Source organism: Oncorhynchus keta, chromosome 27 (assembly GCF_023373465.1).
Source record: "Oncorhynchus keta strain PuntledgeMale-10-30-2019 chromosome 27, Oket_V2, whole genome shotgun sequence".
Lineage (NCBI taxonomy): Eukaryota > Metazoa > Chordata > Actinopteri > Salmoniformes > Salmonidae > Oncorhynchus > Oncorhynchus keta.
This window is the reverse complement of record NC_068447.1, coordinates 23,023,077-23,042,897: the sequence shown is the minus strand read 5'-3', so window position 1 is coordinate 23,042,897 and position 19,821 is coordinate 23,023,077. Positions and strand designations below refer to the sequence as shown.

The 19,821-nt window shown below is 44.8% G+C and overlaps 1 protein-coding gene across 9 annotated transcripts in view; it reads left to right on the top strand.

The window, feature by feature from the left end:
• Positions 1 to 19,821, top strand: part of LOC118359613 (serine/threonine-protein kinase WNK2-like) — a 63,249-nt gene that overhangs the window by 19,507 nt on the left and 23,921 nt on the right. For 7 of the 9 annotated variants that reach the window (XM_052481972.1, XM_052481974.1, XM_052481973.1 and 4 more), the window contains exons 3-11: positions 4,966 to 5,138; positions 5,469 to 5,689; positions 5,816 to 5,973; positions 11,561 to 11,649; positions 12,182 to 12,401; positions 15,379 to 15,649; positions 15,934 to 16,049; positions 16,460 to 17,416; positions 18,343 to 19,626. In XM_052481972.1, coding sequence (XP_052337932.1) covers positions 4,966 to 5,138; positions 5,469 to 5,689; positions 5,816 to 5,973; positions 11,561 to 11,649; positions 12,182 to 12,401; positions 15,379 to 15,649; positions 15,934 to 16,049; positions 16,460 to 17,416; positions 18,343 to 19,626 — 3,489 coding nt within the window. The remainder of the gene's footprint in view (positions 1 to 4,965; positions 5,139 to 5,468; positions 5,690 to 5,815; positions 5,974 to 11,560; positions 11,650 to 12,181; positions 12,402 to 15,378; positions 15,650 to 15,933; positions 16,050 to 16,459; positions 17,417 to 18,342; positions 19,627 to 19,821) is intronic. The other 2 variants (XM_052481978.1, XM_052481979.1) reach the window with 2 other exon arrangements.

Sequence of the window (19,821 nt, the reverse complement as noted above, 5' to 3'; positions counted from 1 at the left end):
TGATGACCAGCATATCCATAACATGATGCAGCCACCATCATCCTTGAAAATATGAAGTGTTACTCTGTGGAGTTTCCTGAAGCATAACGCTTTGTATTCAGGACATAATCTTAATTTCTTTGACATTTTTTTTTGCACTTTTACTTTAGTCCCTTAATGCAAACAATATTTGTATTCTGTACAGGGTTACTTCTTTTTCACTCTGTCATTTAGGTTAGTGTTGTGGAATAACTGCAATGTTGAGCCATCCTCAGTTTTCTCCTATCACACTCATTAAACTCTTTAAATGTTTAGTCACCATTGGCCTCATGGTGAAATCCCTGAATGGTTTCCTTCCTCTCTGGCAATTAAATTGGGAAATACGCCTGTATCTTTTGTAATGGCTGGGTGGATTGATACATCATCCAAAGTGTAAATAATGACTTCACCGTGATCAAAGAGCTATTTAATGTTTGCTCTTTTTCTTTTCTTCTTTACCCTGTCTACCAATAGGTGCCCCTCTTTGCAAGGCATTGGAAAACCACCATGGTCTGGTTGAATCTGTGTTTTGAAATTCACTGCTCGACTGATGGTCCTTACAGATAATGATGTGTTGCGTACAGAGATGAGGTAGTCATTCAAGGAGGGGGATATAGTGTACAGGGATCCTCCTGTGCAGCAGCATTTGAGGACAGCCCCACTCAGCCCACCCCCTGCCGCCTACCATAGTACAGCTCAGCCTCTCTGCAACTGTCAATTATTTATTGGACTTCAGAGTGCAGTGAAAAATCCCCCCCCACACTGCACAATTTAAACACTTGCCTCCCAATCCACTGTTCCCCAAAACGCGTGTAAATATTGGACTAGAATTTGTGCCTTCCTGTATTGTACATAAGCTAAAAATCTCTATTCTGAGCCATATACTTTTGTTTGTATTATTTATTGTTTTGCATTGTCGAAGGACCTTGCAAGTAAGCATTTCTTTGGACGGTGTGTGTGTGTATCCCATACATACGACTAATACTTGACACACACTACTCCAGATCACTCCCCCCTCATTGAGCGTGGTATTGTATCTGAGGCCTACTAAAATACCCTCTGTTTTTCTCACTCACACACAGCCTCTGTTTTAAAATAATCTTCACTTTGTTTTACTAGTCTTATGCTCACTCATCGAATTCCTCATCACTGTTCTCACTCTCTCCAATTTCTAATCCGTAGGTTGAATAATTGAATGGATTTTGATCTCTTGGTTTTATGTTCATCAGATCTTATCGTTAATGGGGTCTGCTTCTCTGTGTGGCGCTGGGTTGGGTGACTACTCTCACTGTGTTCTAAAGGGAAAGCAAAGCGTCACACTCAGGAACCCAACAGACCTACTGGTGCTTCTTCTGTGGTGTGCAGATGGTGGGATGGGGAAGGATGCATAGAGAACAGAAAAGGATGGAGAAGATGAGGGGAGCAGAAAATGGGGGAGCAGAGGTGTAAATGGAATGGAGAGGGGGTGGGAGAAAGAGGAAAGATATTGATTTAATGTTTTCTCTCCCCTGCAGTGGGGTGTGTCCCCCCCCCAGGGACATCAGATCCTTACCCCTGGTGGAGGGGGTCACAACTAGCATGATTACGATACCAATTATTCCTTGGCAAAATGTTTTAAACTAAACTCTGTTCTTTTTTTCCTTTTTTTTAAAGCCTACTTTTGTAAAATGTGTGCTTTAGCTTCCAAAATAAACATGTGGCCCTGGGTGACAACACTTATTTTTTTTGTATTTTTTTTTTTTTCTCCCAACATGAACTTTTTTCTTATTCAGTCTGCTTTATGTTGGGTTTCCTTTGCTTCCTTCCATCCAAGTATGATACTGGTATCATGACAACACTAGTCACAGCCTTAGTTCATAGAATGTGTGCTTTCAATAGAGCTCTATGGTGTCTAAGAGTATATGTTGTCCCTGACCCAGTGGTATCTATCACTTCAACACTATGCACTCTCACACTGACACGCACAATGTGAAAGAGCCTTTGGTCCTACTGAAGTAAACCACATGGTGTCTGTTTGTTGAGCTATGCTTACACCCCATATTCTCCACGACCATATTTTATTTATTTATCTAGCCAAGTCAGTTAAGAACAAATTCTTATTTATAATGACGGCCTACCAAAAGGCCTCCTACGGCGATGTGGGCTGGAATTAAAATATAGGACAAAACGCACATCATGAAGAGACTAAACAACACTACATTAAAGAGACCTAAGATGACAACACATGGCAGCAGCACAACGCGGTAGGAGCACAACATGTACTAACATTATTGGGCACAGACAACAGCACAAAGGGCAAGAAGGCCAGTAAGAGTATCCATGATTGAGAACTGTCCAAAGACAGTTTGTTTTTGTTGCAGCTCGTTCCAGTCACTAGCTGCAGCGAACTGAAAAGACGAGCGACCCAGGGATGTGTGTGCTTTAGGGACCTTTAACAGAATGTGACTGGCATAATGGATGATGTATCTGGAGGATGAGGGCTGCAGTAGATATCTCGGATAGGGGGGAGTGAGGCCTAAGAGTGTTTTTATAAATAAGCATCAACCAGTGTGTCTTATGACGGGTTTACAGAGATGACCAGTTTACAGAGGAGTATACAGTCGTGGCCAAAGTTTTTGAGAATGACACAAATATTAATTTCCAAAGTTAGCTGCTTCAGTGTCTTTAGATATTTTTGTCAGATGTAATTATACTTCAGTATTCCATAGTAACAAGCATGTCATAAGTGTCACAAAGGCTTTTATTGACGACTACATGAAGTTGATACAAAGAGTCAATATTTGCAGTGTTGACCTTTCTTTTAAAAGACCTCTGCAATCCACCCTGGCATTCTGTCAATTAACTTCTGGGCCACATCCTGACTGATGGCAGCCCATTCTTGCATAATCAATGCTTGGAGTTTATCAGAATTTGTGGGGTTTTGTTTGTCTACCCAATCCTGGTCCAGGATTGACCACAAGTTCTCAATGGGATTAAGGTCTGGGGAGTTTCCTGGCCATGGACTCAAAATATCAATGTTTTGTTCACTGAGCCACTTAGTTATCACTTTTGCCTTATGGCAAGGTGCTCCATCATGCTGGAAAAGGCATTGTTCGTCACCAAACTGTTATAGGTGGTTGGTAGAAGTTGCTCTAGGAGAATGTGTTGGTACCAATTCTTTATTTATGGCTGTGTTCTTAGGCAAAATTGTGAGTGAACCCACTCCCTTGGCTGAGAAGCAACCCCACACATGAATGGTCTCATGATGCTTTACTGTTGCCATGACACAGGACTGATGGTAGCGCTCACTTTGTTTTCTCAGGGCAAGCTTTTTTCCGGATTCCCCAAACAATCGGAGAGGGGATTCATCAGAGAAAATGACTTTACCCCAGTCCTCAGCAGTCCAATCCCTGTACCTTTTGCAGAATATCAGTCTGTCCCTGATGTTTTTCATGGGGAGAAGTGGCTGCTTTGCTGCCAGGCCATCCTCCATCACTGTGCGTGCAGATGCATTCACACCTGCCTGCTGCCATTCCTGAGCAAGCTCTGTACTGGTGGTGCCCCGATCCCGCAGCTGAATCAACTTTAAGAGACTGTCTTGGCGCTAGCTGAATTTTCTTGGGCGCCCTGAAGCTGCCTTCACAACAATTGAACAGCTCTCTTTGACCTTCTTGATGATCCAATAAATGGTTGATTTTTAGGTGTAATCTTACTGGCAGCAATATCCTTGCCTGTGAATCCCATTTTGTGCAAAGCAATGATGACTGCACATGTTTCCTTGCAGGTAACCATGATTGACAGGAAGAACAATGATTCCAAGCACCACCCTCCTTTTGAAGCTTCCAGTCTGTTTTTCGAACTCAATCAGCATTAGAGTGACCTCCAGCCTTGTCCTCGTCAACATTCACACCTGTGTTAACGAGAGAATCCCCCTGACATGATGTCGGCTGGTCCTTTTGTGGCAGGGCTGAAATGCAGTGGAAATTATTTTTTGGGGGATTCAGTAAATTTGAATGGCAAAGGGGGACTTTGTAATTAATTGCAATTCATCTGATCACTCTTCATAACATTCTGGAGTATATGCAAATTGCAAATATACAAACTGAGGCAGCAGAGTTTTTGAAAATGTAATATTTGTCATTCTCAACTTTTGGCTACGACTAGAGTGCAGTGATGTGTCCTATAAGGGGCTTTGGTGGCAAATCTGATGCCCAAATGGTAAAGAACAATTAGCCGCTAAATGTGTGTACCTGTACCAGACGGGGAGCCAGGCCAGGGCAGACGGAACAGATCGCCTGGTGGAATCCAAGCAGTAGGCAACGGGAGTAGGTGTCACATCCACTTGGGAGAAGCTTTTATTTCTTGTAGAAAATGCCAGTGAATGATCTCTGAACAGCAGAAGGGGACTTCAAAGGCCTCTGAATTTGGGTGGGGCAGGTTGTGAGAGACTCCTACCACTTGTTGGGCCCGAAGGCCTCGACACTTCTTGCTTCACACCTTAGTGCTAATTGAAGTTGTATCTGGTCTGTCCTAGCAAGCCTGGCAGCCTTCAGTCCCCGTAAAATATATAATTGTAATTAACTTTCAATTTCCCGTACTGCCCAAAGTAGTCATTGTCCTGGGGTGACCAGCTGGGTCAAACTTGTTTTTCAATTAGTGAGCTGAATATGGCGCTCAGACACACTAATACCAGACGGACAAACAGACGGAGCAAGGGAAGCGCTTCCTGCACATACTGTAGGCCCACTCTCCCATCCTGCGTGTTGGTCCCTCTGGAAATGCTCTGATGTTAATTACCTCTTTATTTCACATGATCTGTCCACAGTTTGTATAGTGTTGTAACGTTTGATTGTGAAGAACATTGGAAATTACCAAGGTTCAACCAGGCATATTTTTCCTAATTTTATTTGATCTCCTGGCCACATTGCCTGGATTTGACCTCTGTCCCCTTCCTTCCCCTCCCTCCAGGACCGTAAGCTGACCAAAGTGGAGCGTCAGCGGTTTAAGGAGGAGGCCGAGATGCTGAAGGGGCTGCAGCACCCCAACATCGTCCGCTTCTATGACTTTTGGGAGTCACCCCTCAAAGGGAAGAAGTGCATTGTCCTGGTGACGGAGCTCATGACCTCCGGAACACTCAAAACGTGAGTGTGCTGTCAGACTTGCTGGAGAGATGAGGGTCAACGGAATAGGCTATAACTGGGCTGCATCTATTCATAAACGCAACACACAAATATTTTTTTGTAATGCATTCCCCCCAACAAACCAGTCAACATGTGTGCTGGAGTATTATTTATCATTGATCAGATGACTATTTTGTTTTATCCCTAGTACTGCAAAAAGAGGCAAGGGGTGATATGCACATTTTAATAGTTGCTCCAAGTTAGCCCCAAGTTACATTTTTTTGAGTCGATTATCAATCCCAAGACTGTAGAATGTATGGGTGGTGATACTGATGTCCTTCCATCCTGTAGGTATCTGAAGCGCTTCAAGGTGATGAAACCCAAGGTCTTAAGGAGTTGGTGTAGACAGATCCTAAAGGGCCTCCACTTCCTCCACACCCGAGACCCTCCTATCATCCACAGGGACCTGAAGTGTGACAACATCTTCATCACGGGCCCCACCGGCTCTGTAAAGATAGGAGACCTGGGCCTGGCCACGCTCAAGAGGGCCTCCTTCGCCAAGAGTGTCATTGGTAGGAGATCCAACCTGACTGCATCAGTAACACATGGTGTCTCGTCGTTTTAGTTTTTCTCAAATGGACAATAGCCTCCAGATTTTAAGTGTCCTCCTTTCTAACCTTTGACCCCTGTCCTCCCAGGCACCCCAGAGTTCATGGCCCCAGAGATGTATGAGGAGCACTATGACGAGGCAGTGGACGTCTATGCCTTTGGGATGTGTATGCTGGAGATGGCCACCTCAGAGTACCCCTACTCGGAGTGCCAGAACGCTGCACAGATCTATCGCAAAGTTACCAGCGTGAGTCCACATTTTAACATGTACACCAATTCAGCTATAGCGGTAACACTCTCACAACTAGAGTAGACACAAAAATTGTGGCCCCGTGACTACTATGAATGGCAGACACATACAATGCCTTGCAAAATTATTCAGATCCCTTGGTTTTCACATTTTGTTACAAAGTAGTATTAAAATGTATTTAATGTTCATGTTTTGTCAACAATATACACAAAATACCTTTTAAATGTTAAAGTGGAATATTTTTTAAATTTGTAATAATAAAAATATATAACTAAATTATAGTTGTTGAACAAGTGTTTAGCCTCTTTGTTTAGGCAAGCCTAATTTAGTTCAGTTAAATGTGGTTTAACAAAACACAAGTTACATGGACTGACTCTGTGAAATAATAGAAGTTGACATTAGGGCCTAAAATTAACACCGGCCACCTGCCAAATGCGGGTAGATTTTGTCATTGGCAGACAAGATGTCTATTTCACCAGCCATGTTGGCTGGTGGTCAGGGCTCCACAATGTGAGCATTTCACTTGCATTTGTGCATAAAAAATAGTCAATTGTGGTCCCATTTAAAGTCAAATAAGTGCTGCAGTAGATGTTTCAAAGTATTTCTGCATTTTTTTTTTTTGGGGGGGTTCATTGCACAAAGTCAAAACTAAGAATCCTATATAGCCTATTTCACTTAGCGCTGCAACACTGTCTGGCCGGCTTGTACGCACGTGAAGAGCTGAGTGAAATATCTATATTTTTTTTTAGAAGCGCTGTGCACAGGTAAGTCTAATTTACTTGAAATGAAAGTATTGTGTTTCTTGGCCATTTACATACTTTTGTTCAAAAGCTAGGTACTCTGTTTTTAGTTTCTACTGCTAGGGAAGAGAAGACGATGCTTCTACTACTAGTCTGACTCAGGGTTTCCAGGTCCTACTAAAATTGAGTCCAATGACTACTCTCAACCTGTCCAAAAGGCCTGAAAACTAGCACAATTTTATTTTCCCCAAAACGTTGCCATATTTATACAATAACCTTTTTCATAACATTATCTTGACAATCAAGGAATAGCGTAGGAACTTGTAACGACATTAGAAGAAAGAATAGGTTTCCCTCAAAATAAGAATTATTGAGAGCTATGACATGGTGTAATACAATTATTTGAATATGTCTTTAATTTCATAAGGGCAAATTATATTTTCTATCAATGGATGTCGACTAAACTTGTTTGACTACTATGATTAAGCAATAGGGCACAAGAAGGTATGGTTTATGGCCAGTATACCACGGCTAAGGGCTCTTAAGCATGATTCAACACTGACAGCCTGGATACATTCATTGGCCATATACCACAAAGCCCCGGGGTGCCTTATTGCTATTATAAACTGGTTACCAGTGCATTTTTTTTTTTTGTCATACCCATGGTTTAAGGTCTGATATACCACAGCTTTAACTATAGATAAAGGAGAAGGGAATTCAAATTATTATATGCAGCCCAAGGGCACAACAGCCACAAAAGGCATGGATTTGTTTTAAGGGGCATTAGGCCACACAAAGGGGATGCTGCTGGGAAATTTGAAGCATTATCAAGTGCTTGTCAAATTTGTGAATGAGAGACTGAAGTGTGTACAACCTGCACAAGAAACAAAGCAGAGCTCCTGCCTTTCATGCAACTTTTTTCAAACCATAATTAATCGCATCATGTATCTTTTTAGAATATATTAAAAATCAAAACATATAGGCCAAGGTTTGTACTCCCTCAAATACTTTGGTAGGCTGGTCATGGCTCACATCAACACCATCATGCCAGAAACCCTAGACCCACCCCAATTTGCATACCGCCCCAACAGATCCACAGATGCAATCTCAATCGCAGTCCACGCTGCCCTTTTTCACCTGGACAAAGGGAACACCTATGTGAGAGTGTTATTAATTGACAGCAGCTCAGTGTTCAACACCATAGTGCCCACAAAGCTAATCACTACGTTAAGGACCCCGGGACTCCCTCTGCAACTGTATTCTGGACTTCCTTACGGGCCGCCCCCAGGCGGTAAGGGTAGGTAACAACACATCCACCGTGCTTATCCTCAACACTGGGGCCCGTCTCGGGTGCATGCTTAGTCCCCTCCTGTACTCCCTGTTTATCCCAAGACTGCATGGCCAAGCACGACTCCAACACCATTTAGTTTGCTGATGACACAACAGTGTTCGGCCTGATCACTGACAATGATGCGACAGTCTATAGGGAGGTCAGAGCCCTGGCAGTGTAGTGCCAGGACAACAACCTCTCAATGTGAACAAGACAAGGTAGCTGATCGTGCACTACAGGAAAAGGAGGGCCGAACACGCATCCATTCACATCGATGGGACCGAAGTGGAGCGGGTCGAGGGTTTCAAGTTCCTTGGTGTATATCACCAACAAACTATCATGGTCCAAACACACCAAGACTGTTGTGAAGAGGGCACTAAAACACCTTTTTCCTCTACAGGAGGCTGAAAAGATTTGTCTTGGGTCCCCAGATCCTCAAAGTTCTACAACTGCATTCTGACCAGTTGCATCACCGCCTGGTATGGCAACTGCTCAGCATCTGACCGTAAGGCGCTACAGAGGGTAGTGAGTACGACCCAGTACATCACTGGGGCCAAGCTTCCTGACATCCAGGACCTATATACTAGGTGGACTAAAAGGCTCCTTTTAGAGCTACTACCCCCAAGCCATAAGACTGCTGAACAATTAATCAAATGGCCACCCGGACTATTTGCATTGACCCCCCCAGCTTTGTTTTTTCACTGCTTCTACTTTCTGTTATCTATGCATAGTCCATTGAATGACCTCAACTAACCTGTACCCCCGCACATTGACTCGATACCCCCTGTGTATAGCCTTGTTATTCTGTACCTTTCCTGTGTTTGATTTATTTACTTTAGTTTATTTAGTACATTTTATTAACTCTATTTCTTGAACTGCATTGTTGGTTAAGGCCTTGTAAGTAAGCATTTCACGGAAAGTTCTATACCTGTTTTCTGCGCATGTGACAAATACAATTTGATTTGAGGAAAGTATCCTTTTATATTTTTCTGCTTTGTTCAATTGTGTTCTTCATACTATGTAATAAGTTTAAATCCAAAGGTCTGCATCATTGGGCTTGTATGCTATGTGTGCAAGCCAGGAGATGCTGAATGTGTTTGTTAATTAATGGCCAGTTACCTTCAGACTGGCAGTTATTTGCTTGACAATCACCGTCTGACTAAATTCCGTGACCTCCCCAGCCCCATCTAGAACCCCCAGCAGTTCTTCACAGATCCAGCCTTGAGGGTGTTTTCCACTATATGCCAGTGAGGAAGAATGCATGCAGCAAACTGTTTTTAGATGGGGGGTGGGTTTGGAGTCATGATATATTTGATGACTGGTATTGAGTTTGCGCTCTTTAAACTTGGCAGGCACTGCTGGAATGGAGTGACTCACCTTATCCTGGTTTCAGATCTGTGCTTTAGCTGACTTTTGACTAGCCTCATCAATGATAATCAGAGGACGTGTCTCTAAAGCACATGCCTATGCTAAAGATAGTCAGAGCAGTTGGCTAAGGCATATACACTGCATTCAGACTCCTTTTTTCCCACGTTACAGCCTTCTAAAATTGATTTTAAATATTTTTGGGCAAATGTATTTATTATATCAAACAGACTTACGTTATTTACGTAAGTAATCAGACCCTTAGCTATGAGACTTGAAATTGAGCTCAGGTGCATCCTGTTTCCATTGATCATCCTTGAGATGTTTCACCAACTTGGAGTCCATCTGTGATATATTCAACTGATTTGGAAATGCTCACACCTGTCTATAAGATCCCACAGTTGACCGTGCATGACAGAGCAAAAACAAAGCCATTGCGGTTGAAGGAATTCTCCGTAGTGCTCCGTGACAGAATTGTGTCGAGGCAAAGATTTGGGAAAGAATTGAAGGTCCCCAAGAACACAGTGGCCTCCATAATTTTTAAATGGAAGAAGTTTGGAACCACCAAGACTCTTCCGAAGAGCTGGCCAAACTGAGAAATCGGGGGAGAAGGACCTTGGGCAGGGAGGTGACCAAGAACCCAATGGTCACTCTGACAGAGCTCAGTTCCTCTGAGGAGATGGGAGGAACTTCTAGGACAACCATCTCTGCAGCATCCACCAATCAGGCATTTTATGGTAGTGTCCAGATGGATGCCATTCCTCATTAAAGGCACATGACAACCTGCTTATGCCAGTTTGCCAAAAGGCACCTAAAGGACTCTGACCATGAGGAACAAGATTCTCTGGTCTGATGAAACCAGGTTTGAACTCCTTTGGCTTGAATGCCAAGCGTCATGTCTGGAGGAAACCTGTCACTATTCATATGGTCAAGCGTGGTGGCAGCATCATTCTGTGGGGATGTTTTTCAGTGGCAGGGACTGGGAGACTAGTCAGGATTGAGGGTAAGATGAACAGAGAAAAGTCCAGAGATCCTTGATAACCTGCTCCAGTGCTCAGTACCTCAGACTGGGGTGACTGTTCATCTTACAACAGGACAACAACCCTAAGCGCACAGCCAATACAATGCTGGAGTGGCTTCGGGACAAGTCTCTGGATGTCCCTGAGTGGCCCAGCCAGAGCCTGGACTTACACCTGATCGAACATCTCTGGAGACACCTGAAAATAGCTGTGTAGCGACGCTCCCCATCCAACCTGACAGCGTTTGAGGATTGCCAAACTTGTAGCGTCCTACCCAAAAAGACTCGAGGCTGTAATCTCTGCCAAAGGTGCTTCAACAAATTCTGAGTAAAGGATCTGAATACTTATGCAAATGTGACATTTTATTTTTATTTAATGCATTTGCAAATATTTCTAAAAAAAGTTAGATTTTTCATTATGTGGTATTGTGTGTAGATTGAGGGGAAAATAATTTAATCCATTTTAGAATAAGTCTAACTTAACAATGTTGAAAGCGGGAAGGGGTCTGAATACTTTCTGAATGCACTGTACATATGTGGGACCAGGCTACCACATTACCAGGCTATATCCACCTGCTATTAAACACATAACCCCCTCTTTCTGGAAGAGTCAGTGTTGTTTCACTGAGTCTTCTTCTATGCATATCAGTGCCCTGGAGAGACCAGAGAAGGTTATTTATAGCTCCTGTATCAAAGGAAAACCTCAATCGCTATAAACCAGACTACATGCAGTACATATTTGCATCTGTATGAATGTGCCAGTTCCTGAAAAGCCATTTTTATTTTTGTCCATATAGTTGCGGAAATGGTCTTGATTAAAACATTAACGATCTGGCAAGTGATATAGACGACACCTGAAATGCGATGTAGGTTTTTAAGGGCTCGCTTTGTGCATGTCTCCATATCAAGAAAACTCCCAAAGTCAGGATGCAATAACTTAAAATGAGGTGTACAAACTAAGACCACATTTGGAAACCATATAACCTTTGGTCATATTATCATGCTGTTCTGGTGACTATATGTGGCCATCTCGCTCTGTTTTCACCCTTTTTTGTTTTTCCCCCCACAATACTTAACTCACCGAGTCCGGCCTTCCCTCTGAATGATTTGTTTTCCTTTCTCTGTTCTCAGGGAGTGAAGCCTGCCAGCTTCAACAAGGTTGTGGATCCTGAAATCAAGGAGATTATTGGCGAGTGCATCTGCCAAAAGAAAGAGGAGCGGTGAGTGACTGTACCTGCCTCTCGGCCACAGGGCCCCCAAGGTGCCCTGCCGTCCCTCCGCACCTCGCATCATCCTGCCCACGTCCTATCACCACAGCGATGATAGTCAGTGCTCTCAACATTGCAATCTACCCTCCCGATCTGTAGGGTGTCCTCTGCTAAGTTGAATAATTGGTTTGATACGGAGGAGAAAATATCCCTTAGAACCCCCTCTTGCGGGTTTTCATACAGAGGTTGTGTGCTGTGCTCTCTGTCCTTGTCCTGGCAGCTAATAAATGGAAGGTAATCTTAGATAAGGGCTTATCCTGTTCTTATGGCTGTGTACAGACGGAAACACTGAAAACATTGGTGCCCAGCGGAGTCTGTTTTTCAGCTCGTGCATGACATAACTATTGAGTCACTTTGTACTTTCAGACTGACTTTCGTCTCAATTTATTTAATGTTGGCCTAATCTCTGAAATGACAACAGAAGATCAGTTGGAGCCATGTTATCACAGTGGTGAAGGTTGTTTTTCTTGTTTCTTTCTCCCAGGTACTCTATAAAGGACCTGCTGAACCATGCCTTCTTTGCGGAGGACACAGGGGTGCGGGTGGAGCTGGCAGAGGATGATGATGGGAAGAAGGAAGCTATCGCCCTGAAACTGTGGGTGGAAGACCCCAAGAAGCTGAAGGGGAAGTACAAGGAGAGTGGCGCAATTGAGTTCACCTTTGAACTGGAGAAAGAGACACCAGAGGGCGTAGCCCAAGAGATGGTAAGATGGATGGTTGAAGATGTGTGTATTATAGACAATCCAAGGTAGAGAATGAATTTGACCTGCATAAGAATATATTTTAGAATTTCTGATTCTTTGATCCTCATCACAATATTTCTCAAGTCAGTGTAGTTGTCATTATTTACCAAATGTACATGTTGGGTTACTTGTCGTGTAGGGCAGCAGAGGTCTGTGTGAGTCCAGGCAGACAGTGTGCCAACAGTGCTCTGATCTCATCAGGGAATGTGCCCTCATGCAGATTGGCAGTGATACGATTTGTACTTCCAGGAGTTTTCTTTCTGTTTGCATGTTTTTTTCCAACGAACATCCACCATCAGATAAGACCTGGTCATGCCTTGTGACAAAACACTGGGCCAGAGAGGCAGCATATTTCTCTCTCTGTACTTAATTAACCCAGCGATAACATTTGTGCTCAGGCCCTTGGTGTGGTTTTACATTTCTGATGGACCTAGCTACTGGTTTCTCCTGTAGATTGTTCTCAGACCCCACATCTAACTTATTTCAGACTTTGTTCAAGCTGTTTAAGTGAAAGCAGGTATGGGCTTTATACCAGGTTGAGGAGCACTGGGCTAAAACACTGCCTCTGTAGTGAAACTAGAAATCGTCTCACTGGATGCAAGAGGGTTATGAAGTGCAAAAGAGTAGTGGATTCGGCAGTTTGTCACACCCATTTCTGACAGGTGTGTAAAATCAAGCACACAGCCATGCAAACATGACAAACATTGGCATTAGAATGCTTTACTGATGAGCTCAGTGTCTTTCAACGTGGCACCGTCATTGGTTGTTGCTTTCAACCTCATTTTGGAATTAGATGTTTGACAAGCAGGTGTCCACATACTTTAGGTCATGTACACCTGTCTGTGGTGTTAATTGTATAAAAGGAAGAAGTGTTGTCTTTATTTTGGCCTTGATTAACTCCATCTGTTTGTCCTCTTATGTTGTGTAGCGCCTGTTCAAAACGGCCATGAGCAAACTTCTCTTCATTTGTATTCTTCATATCTCATTGTGATGGTCACCAGAGATGTGCCTGGTTTGAATCTCTCTTCTCGTGCCTCAGCATCACGCTGACTATTCCATCAAGTCAGGAAGAACGGCCACTAATCATTGTCATTGTTTGACCATGTCTGGGTGACCTTCATTTTATGGTAGTCTGTGTTTGTATTAGTGAGCTCATGAGTTTCTGGTGTTTTTATGCTGTGAATAAACACTATAGAATCTATTTTACCCTGTAGGCTATTTGTGTTTGGGACAGGCTTGGATATTTGTGTGTGCTTGACCATAGTTTTGTGTGTTCAGTTTAAGCTGTCCTTTTGTCAACGGGCCAGGCTGTCGTGAGTGTTCATTTCCGTTGTGAATGAGTCTGGCTGCAGTGCTTAGTGTTACTGAGAATCAGGACGGACCATCGATTATTTTGTCAGACAGCAAGCTGACCTGCTTGCCTCCCTCTATCCTGACATCTCCCCATGCTGGGGGAATTATGGTCTAGCTGTAACGGTCGTTTTGGAGGAGAGGGGGAGAATGTGGCCCACAGCACATTGAGGATGCACTGTCTGCACGCTCCATCTCCAATCGCCCCGTGTCACCCTACGATGACTAATTTCTCTACAGACGGGCATCATGGGAGATGTAGTTTATCAACGGGGCTCTTGTCTCCAGGTCATGCACTCTGCTACTCAGAGCTCCTTTGGTTTCTTATTCAGGACATGGTTTATGTCAGGTTTTGTGTTGATTAAATTACTGTGAACATAGGTCTTAAAAGCAAAATGATCGTGTTAAAGATATGGGACTCGTACTCAATGAAATAAATCCATTTGCCCGCCTGTGCCAAAACAGAAAGCTTTTTGAAACATTTTATGGCAGGCCATGATTCCTATTAATGAGTCATTTAATTCCAAACCTCTAAAAAAATAACTCCTTATTTTAGCCTTCCATATCTTCCATGGTCTAAATACAAGGTTGGCGACAGGCGGCCCTTGGGCCACCACAAAGTTTTTAGTAAATTATAACATCAAACTTTTAGGAAATCTGTTCCCAAGTATCCCAACAAATTAACATGCAATGCTATATGTGTTATGTGAGTTGAATGCTGTAAACAACACAGAATAACTGCCCGTTACTACCTATTTACTATTTATTCACATTACTTTCAAATATTTCAGTTGTGTATATTACAATTGTTTTATTTTAAGACTTATTTCTTTCCAAGTCATCTCATCTCTGTAGAGCTGCTGTCGGACAAAATCACTATTTTAGTAGTTGTGCAGAATAAATAAGGCAACCTTTTATGACTGAATACAAACTATCAATCACTTAGATCATGTATTTTCACGTAGAGCAGTTGCTTCATGAGTTCTCTTTCGTTCGCGCATTCTTCTGTCTTTTACGTAGGAGGCGTAAAAGAAATCCAGACTGGACAAGTAGGCGCGCAATGGATTATAGCCTTTGTATTTAGTTGCCACATTTTCCTAATACATCGCAGTTTGTGCTTGATTGAATTTATCTCTAGAGAAACTGTGTATTGAGCGCACAGAAGGGAAGAAAAAAAACAATGTTAGTCAATTGTGTAAAAAATGAAAAATAACTGACATTTCGGTTAATCGCGCAGTACTACTGTTTGGGTTGTGGTCAATTTGCAGTGTACAAATTATAATTTATGTTCTAGCCCCACAAATATTTTCTCCAATAAAAATTGGCTGAGTCTAGTTGCCTACCCCCTGGTTTAAATGCACCTATCCTGTAGTATTCTACACAGAGGCAGACTATTGTCTGAACCCAGCTGCTGACAGTATTTAAAAAATATATATATATTTTTAACCCCCCCCCCCTTCCTCAAAATAGATTCTCCAACTCTTCCCTTTCCTGCTCCCTCCTCCCATCTCTCTCCTGTTTTCTCAACTCTTCCTCTAACACATTGACTCTAAAAATAATCTTCTTCCTACACTCCTCTCCCCGATAGGTGGAATCTGGGTTCTTCCATGAGAGTGATGCTAAGATTGTGGGGAAGTCTATCCGAGACCGTGTAGCGCTGATCAAATGGAGGAGAGAGAGGTCCGTATTGGCAGGACCCCCAGTGGACATAGGAGAGGCAGGACTCTGGGCCCAGTCAGCCCCGGCCCAGGGGGCCTCTGCTGGGGCTACACAGGCAGTACAGCCCCCTCTGCTGGAGCCAGAGGCAGACCAGCACGCCAGGCTGTGTAACCTTCCAGCCAGCGCCACCTCTGTCACATGTGAGACCCCACTGACACACATTTACATTTACATTACATTTAAGTCATTTAGCAGACACACACACATCATGCGGAATGACATGCAACGAGTGAAACCCCACAAGACTTACACCTCCCACTGTCACATACACTTGACACCGTGCTCTCTGTGGCACATGGTGGAATTCATATTTGACAGTAGATTCTATTATACGGTGGTTAGTGCTTGTTTGTGTCTGAGTAAACTCTCTCGCTCGGTCTCCTTTGTGTGTAAAGACTAACCCCCAATCTTTGTATGTCTGTAGCAAACAGTACGTTTGACAGCGGCCTGGGCTCCGCTGTGTACTCTGATTCCCACAGCAGCCAACACAATGTCCTCTACCAGTCCCTAGTGGAGCCCATCACCAAGGCAACGCAGCAGGTCTGTACCACACACACTCGCACCTAGGGCACGTGCACGATACACAGGGTCATTATCATAAATGTACCCTACTAATATACACACAGGACATACCATACATTCACTCTACACACTGAGCACGTGCACATAAAGTACATCCTCATTTGCACAGTAATACCCATCACATATGTGGCATATGCTCACACACATTTGGATCCTCATTTTATTACAAATGTAATAACATAGGTACATTTGTGTTTATGCCCAACCTAAAGAGTCACTGCAGCTCATTTGCTCAGAATTCTCCAATTAATCTCCACCCTATTCCATTTTCATGTTTTTTATTGTGTATGTGTCGAATTTCTTCAATCTGTTTTTGATTGTGTTTTGAGTAACATATGTTTTGCCCGTGGGTCCCTGTATGGGCTCAGCGTCACCGCAGTGGTCTGTATTTGGCTTCAGCACGCCCCCGCTCCTGTGAAAAGGGCGAGGGGTGGAAAGGAGCCTTCGGGCCAGAGCTCCAAGTGGGGGTAGGAGCAGGGGCAAGGAGAGGGAGTGCCTCTGTCATTGACACTCTAAGGGGCAACAACGTCACTCTTCATGTGCTCCTGCAACCTCTGACCTCTGGGCCCTGCAGCCCACAGAGAGCTGCCAGTCCTGCCCCCACATCACCAGACAACCAAACAGAGTGCAGCCCATCTGAGTTCTGCTCCGAGGCAGAGGACGGCACCCCTTTTCCAAGTGCGTTGCCTGCCCCCCTCCTCCTGGCCCTCCCTGACCCCACACACTCTGAGGCCCGGCGTCTTAGTGACTCTTCTGTTGAATCCCAGACATTGGAAGCCACCAATGCGAGCAGGGTTAAATCTGTGTCAAGTGGGCGGAGGCATTCAGACTTCAGCACCCTGCTGAGTCGAAACTCTGCCCATCATCATCATCACCACCACCACCAAAGCACACCCAGAAAGCACCTCTGCCAGGCCTGCTTCTCTCTGCTGCTGCAGAAGTCACAAGAAGGGGGGCACAAGCAGCAGCACATCGCCTTTCCCTTCCCACCACACCCCTGTGGGGTAGCGACAACTGCAGGATCAGGAGGGGTGAAAGGTCAAAGTCAAATAGGAAGTGACTGCTCTGACCTCTTCTTACTACAACAGAACCTGATGAACATCATCAGCCGTAAAACCACCCTATCCAACAAGGGCCAAGCCTCCCTCCTCCACCAGCCTGCAGCCCAGCAGCCTGCCAAGAACTATGGGGATGGGAGTCTGAACTTACCCCAGAGAGGCAGCTTCAGTGGTGGCCACACTACACCTCCTCTGGCCAGGCCCACACAGGACCGCAGGGCCAGCTACTGCGCTGGGGAGCACAGAGCCACCGGGCCCCTGGGAGTGGTAGGTCACACAGGAAGACTAGGGCTGCATCTCACAATAGTCTAAAGTAGCTTTCGCTCAGTATATTTCATTCATCTGCACTGAACAGACAACAAAGGATAGGTGAAAGTAATATGGCAGATGCCAACAGAATTTTCTTTCATTTGTCAAATTCATTGATGTCAGTGCAGATGTAGTAAAGCAGGTGAGGAGAGGAAGTTACTTTAGACTGCTGACTCCTGTAGTCTTCACTTCCTGCTTAGACCTGTAGAAGGGGCTCTGTTTTAGTGCTGTCATGGGACTGGACCCTGCTGTCTCTTCCGCTCAGCTTCAAACTATCATAGAAGTCCATGGTTCTACTGGTGTGCTTTGGGACAAGCTGGTTCTCTGGAGAACCATAGATACTGCTGACTGATTAACTCTCTAACCCGCTGCCAACTTGAGCTGGCCTGTTAATGTCTTCTCTTTCTGCTTTACTGACCGAATGCCAGAATGCAAAACCCATCCTTCTACACTCGCTCATATCAACTTACCCATGGAACGTCCTCGGTGAATGAACAGATGGCTGCTGTAAACCAAGGGAATGAATGCTGCTGTGTCTCCTCTAACCTCCCATATCCCCTCTTCCCTTTCCCATACCTCTTTATTGTAGTGCACACCTGCTGCCTCTTCTGTTAACCCTGCCATTGTCTGGGTGTTTTTAAAAACTTTATTTTAATCCTTCAGCCACTAATTATCATTGACATCCTGTGTATTTGTTTTGGCTCATATTGGTTTTTCCTCTTGTAGAGGATGTCTATCTATATTGTTCCAAGTTTGTAGATTCAGATATTTAGATGTGTTCATTCAGAAATATTTTACGTCACTGTCAAATACAGTACATTTTAAGGGCCTTAAAGCGCCCCCAATGTGTCTTTGTCCTTTAACATGTCTCTCTCTCCTCTCAGTCCAGTGCTGTGCACACCTTGCTCCAGAACCATGCGTCTCTCCAGAGCCAGCCTACCCCGGCCCCGCACACCCACCTGCAATACCTCCAGCCTGGCCACAGCTACCCCATCGCTCCCCAGGTCATTCAACAGACACCCACCACAGCCAGCTTCTCAGCTATAGCTTTACAACACACCCCAGCCTCAGCAAGTTACTCTGCATCAAACATTCCCCTTCAACAGAATCATACCGGACAGAGCTACCCAGCTCCACCTCAGCAACAGACAGCAACAAGTTATACACCTGCAAATGTACCACTTCAACAGCCTGCAGCAAGCTTTTCAGTGACAATCATGCCCCCGCAGCAGCCACACACCGCAGCAAGCTACACAGTAGCAACAATGCCAATCCAGCGGAAACCAACTCCACAGAGTTATGTTGCTCCAGCTCTGCAACAGCTGGCTCCAGCTCTGCAACAGATGACTCAAACTGCAGCGAGCTACGCAGCTCCAACTCTGCAACAAAACCCAACACCAGCAAGCTTCTCAGAAGCAGCAGCCTTGTCTGTCCAACAGACTGTATTGGCCGCTACCATAGCAGCAGCAACAAAACCCTCACAACCAGCTGCACAGAACTACTCTACTCCAGTGGGGCATCTCCAACAGACTGCACCCACACAGAGTTATGCATCTGTAGCCTCAACTGTGGTCCACACAGTACCTATACCCAGTCTCCCTACTTGGACCCCCAGTGTAGCAACACAACCTCTAGCTTCTGTTGTGCCTTGCCCAGCCCCACACAGCCTCTCAGACAAAGCCATGCCTCCCATTCTGCAGCCTGGCCAGTCTAGTCCCATGCTTCACAGACAACAGACAGTGCAGGTCCCCCTACCCCAACACAGCCAGCCAATGGTCAAGCCTACTGTCCAACAGGCTCCAGTTGTCCAGTGCTACCAGTCACCTGCCCATACTGAGCAGCAAGGTTCAACCCTCCAGAGTTACCCCAGTTCTGTACCCCTTATGGGGCAACAGAACTCGGCTTCACAGAGCTACCCACCCTCAGACCCATACACACAACAGGCTGCTTCACAGAGCTACCCACCCACAGCCACACAGGCTGCAATGGTGCAAGGCTACACATCACTCCAACCCAGTGTGATGGGTCAGGCCTATCCATCTGCTCAGGCTCCACAGCAGGCCTCAGACCCACAGACCTACCCAGTGGCCCCCATAGTGCAACAACAGACTGGGACTACTGCACAGCACAGCCAGATCCAGGTGGCCCCACTACCCCCAGGCCAGCAGGTGAGTTCAATATGAAGTTGAAGGAGTCTTCAGTAACTTAGCAAGTTGCCAATTTCAAACTGAGGCGTTCGATTCATGGAGTGCTTAAGGCTAGGGATCGATATATAGTTGGGCAAAAGTAATTACCTCTCCCTGGCCAAAGCTAACCTGGTGGAGAAACTGCCCAGTACAGTGCTCCCCTTTGAGTAAAGTTTC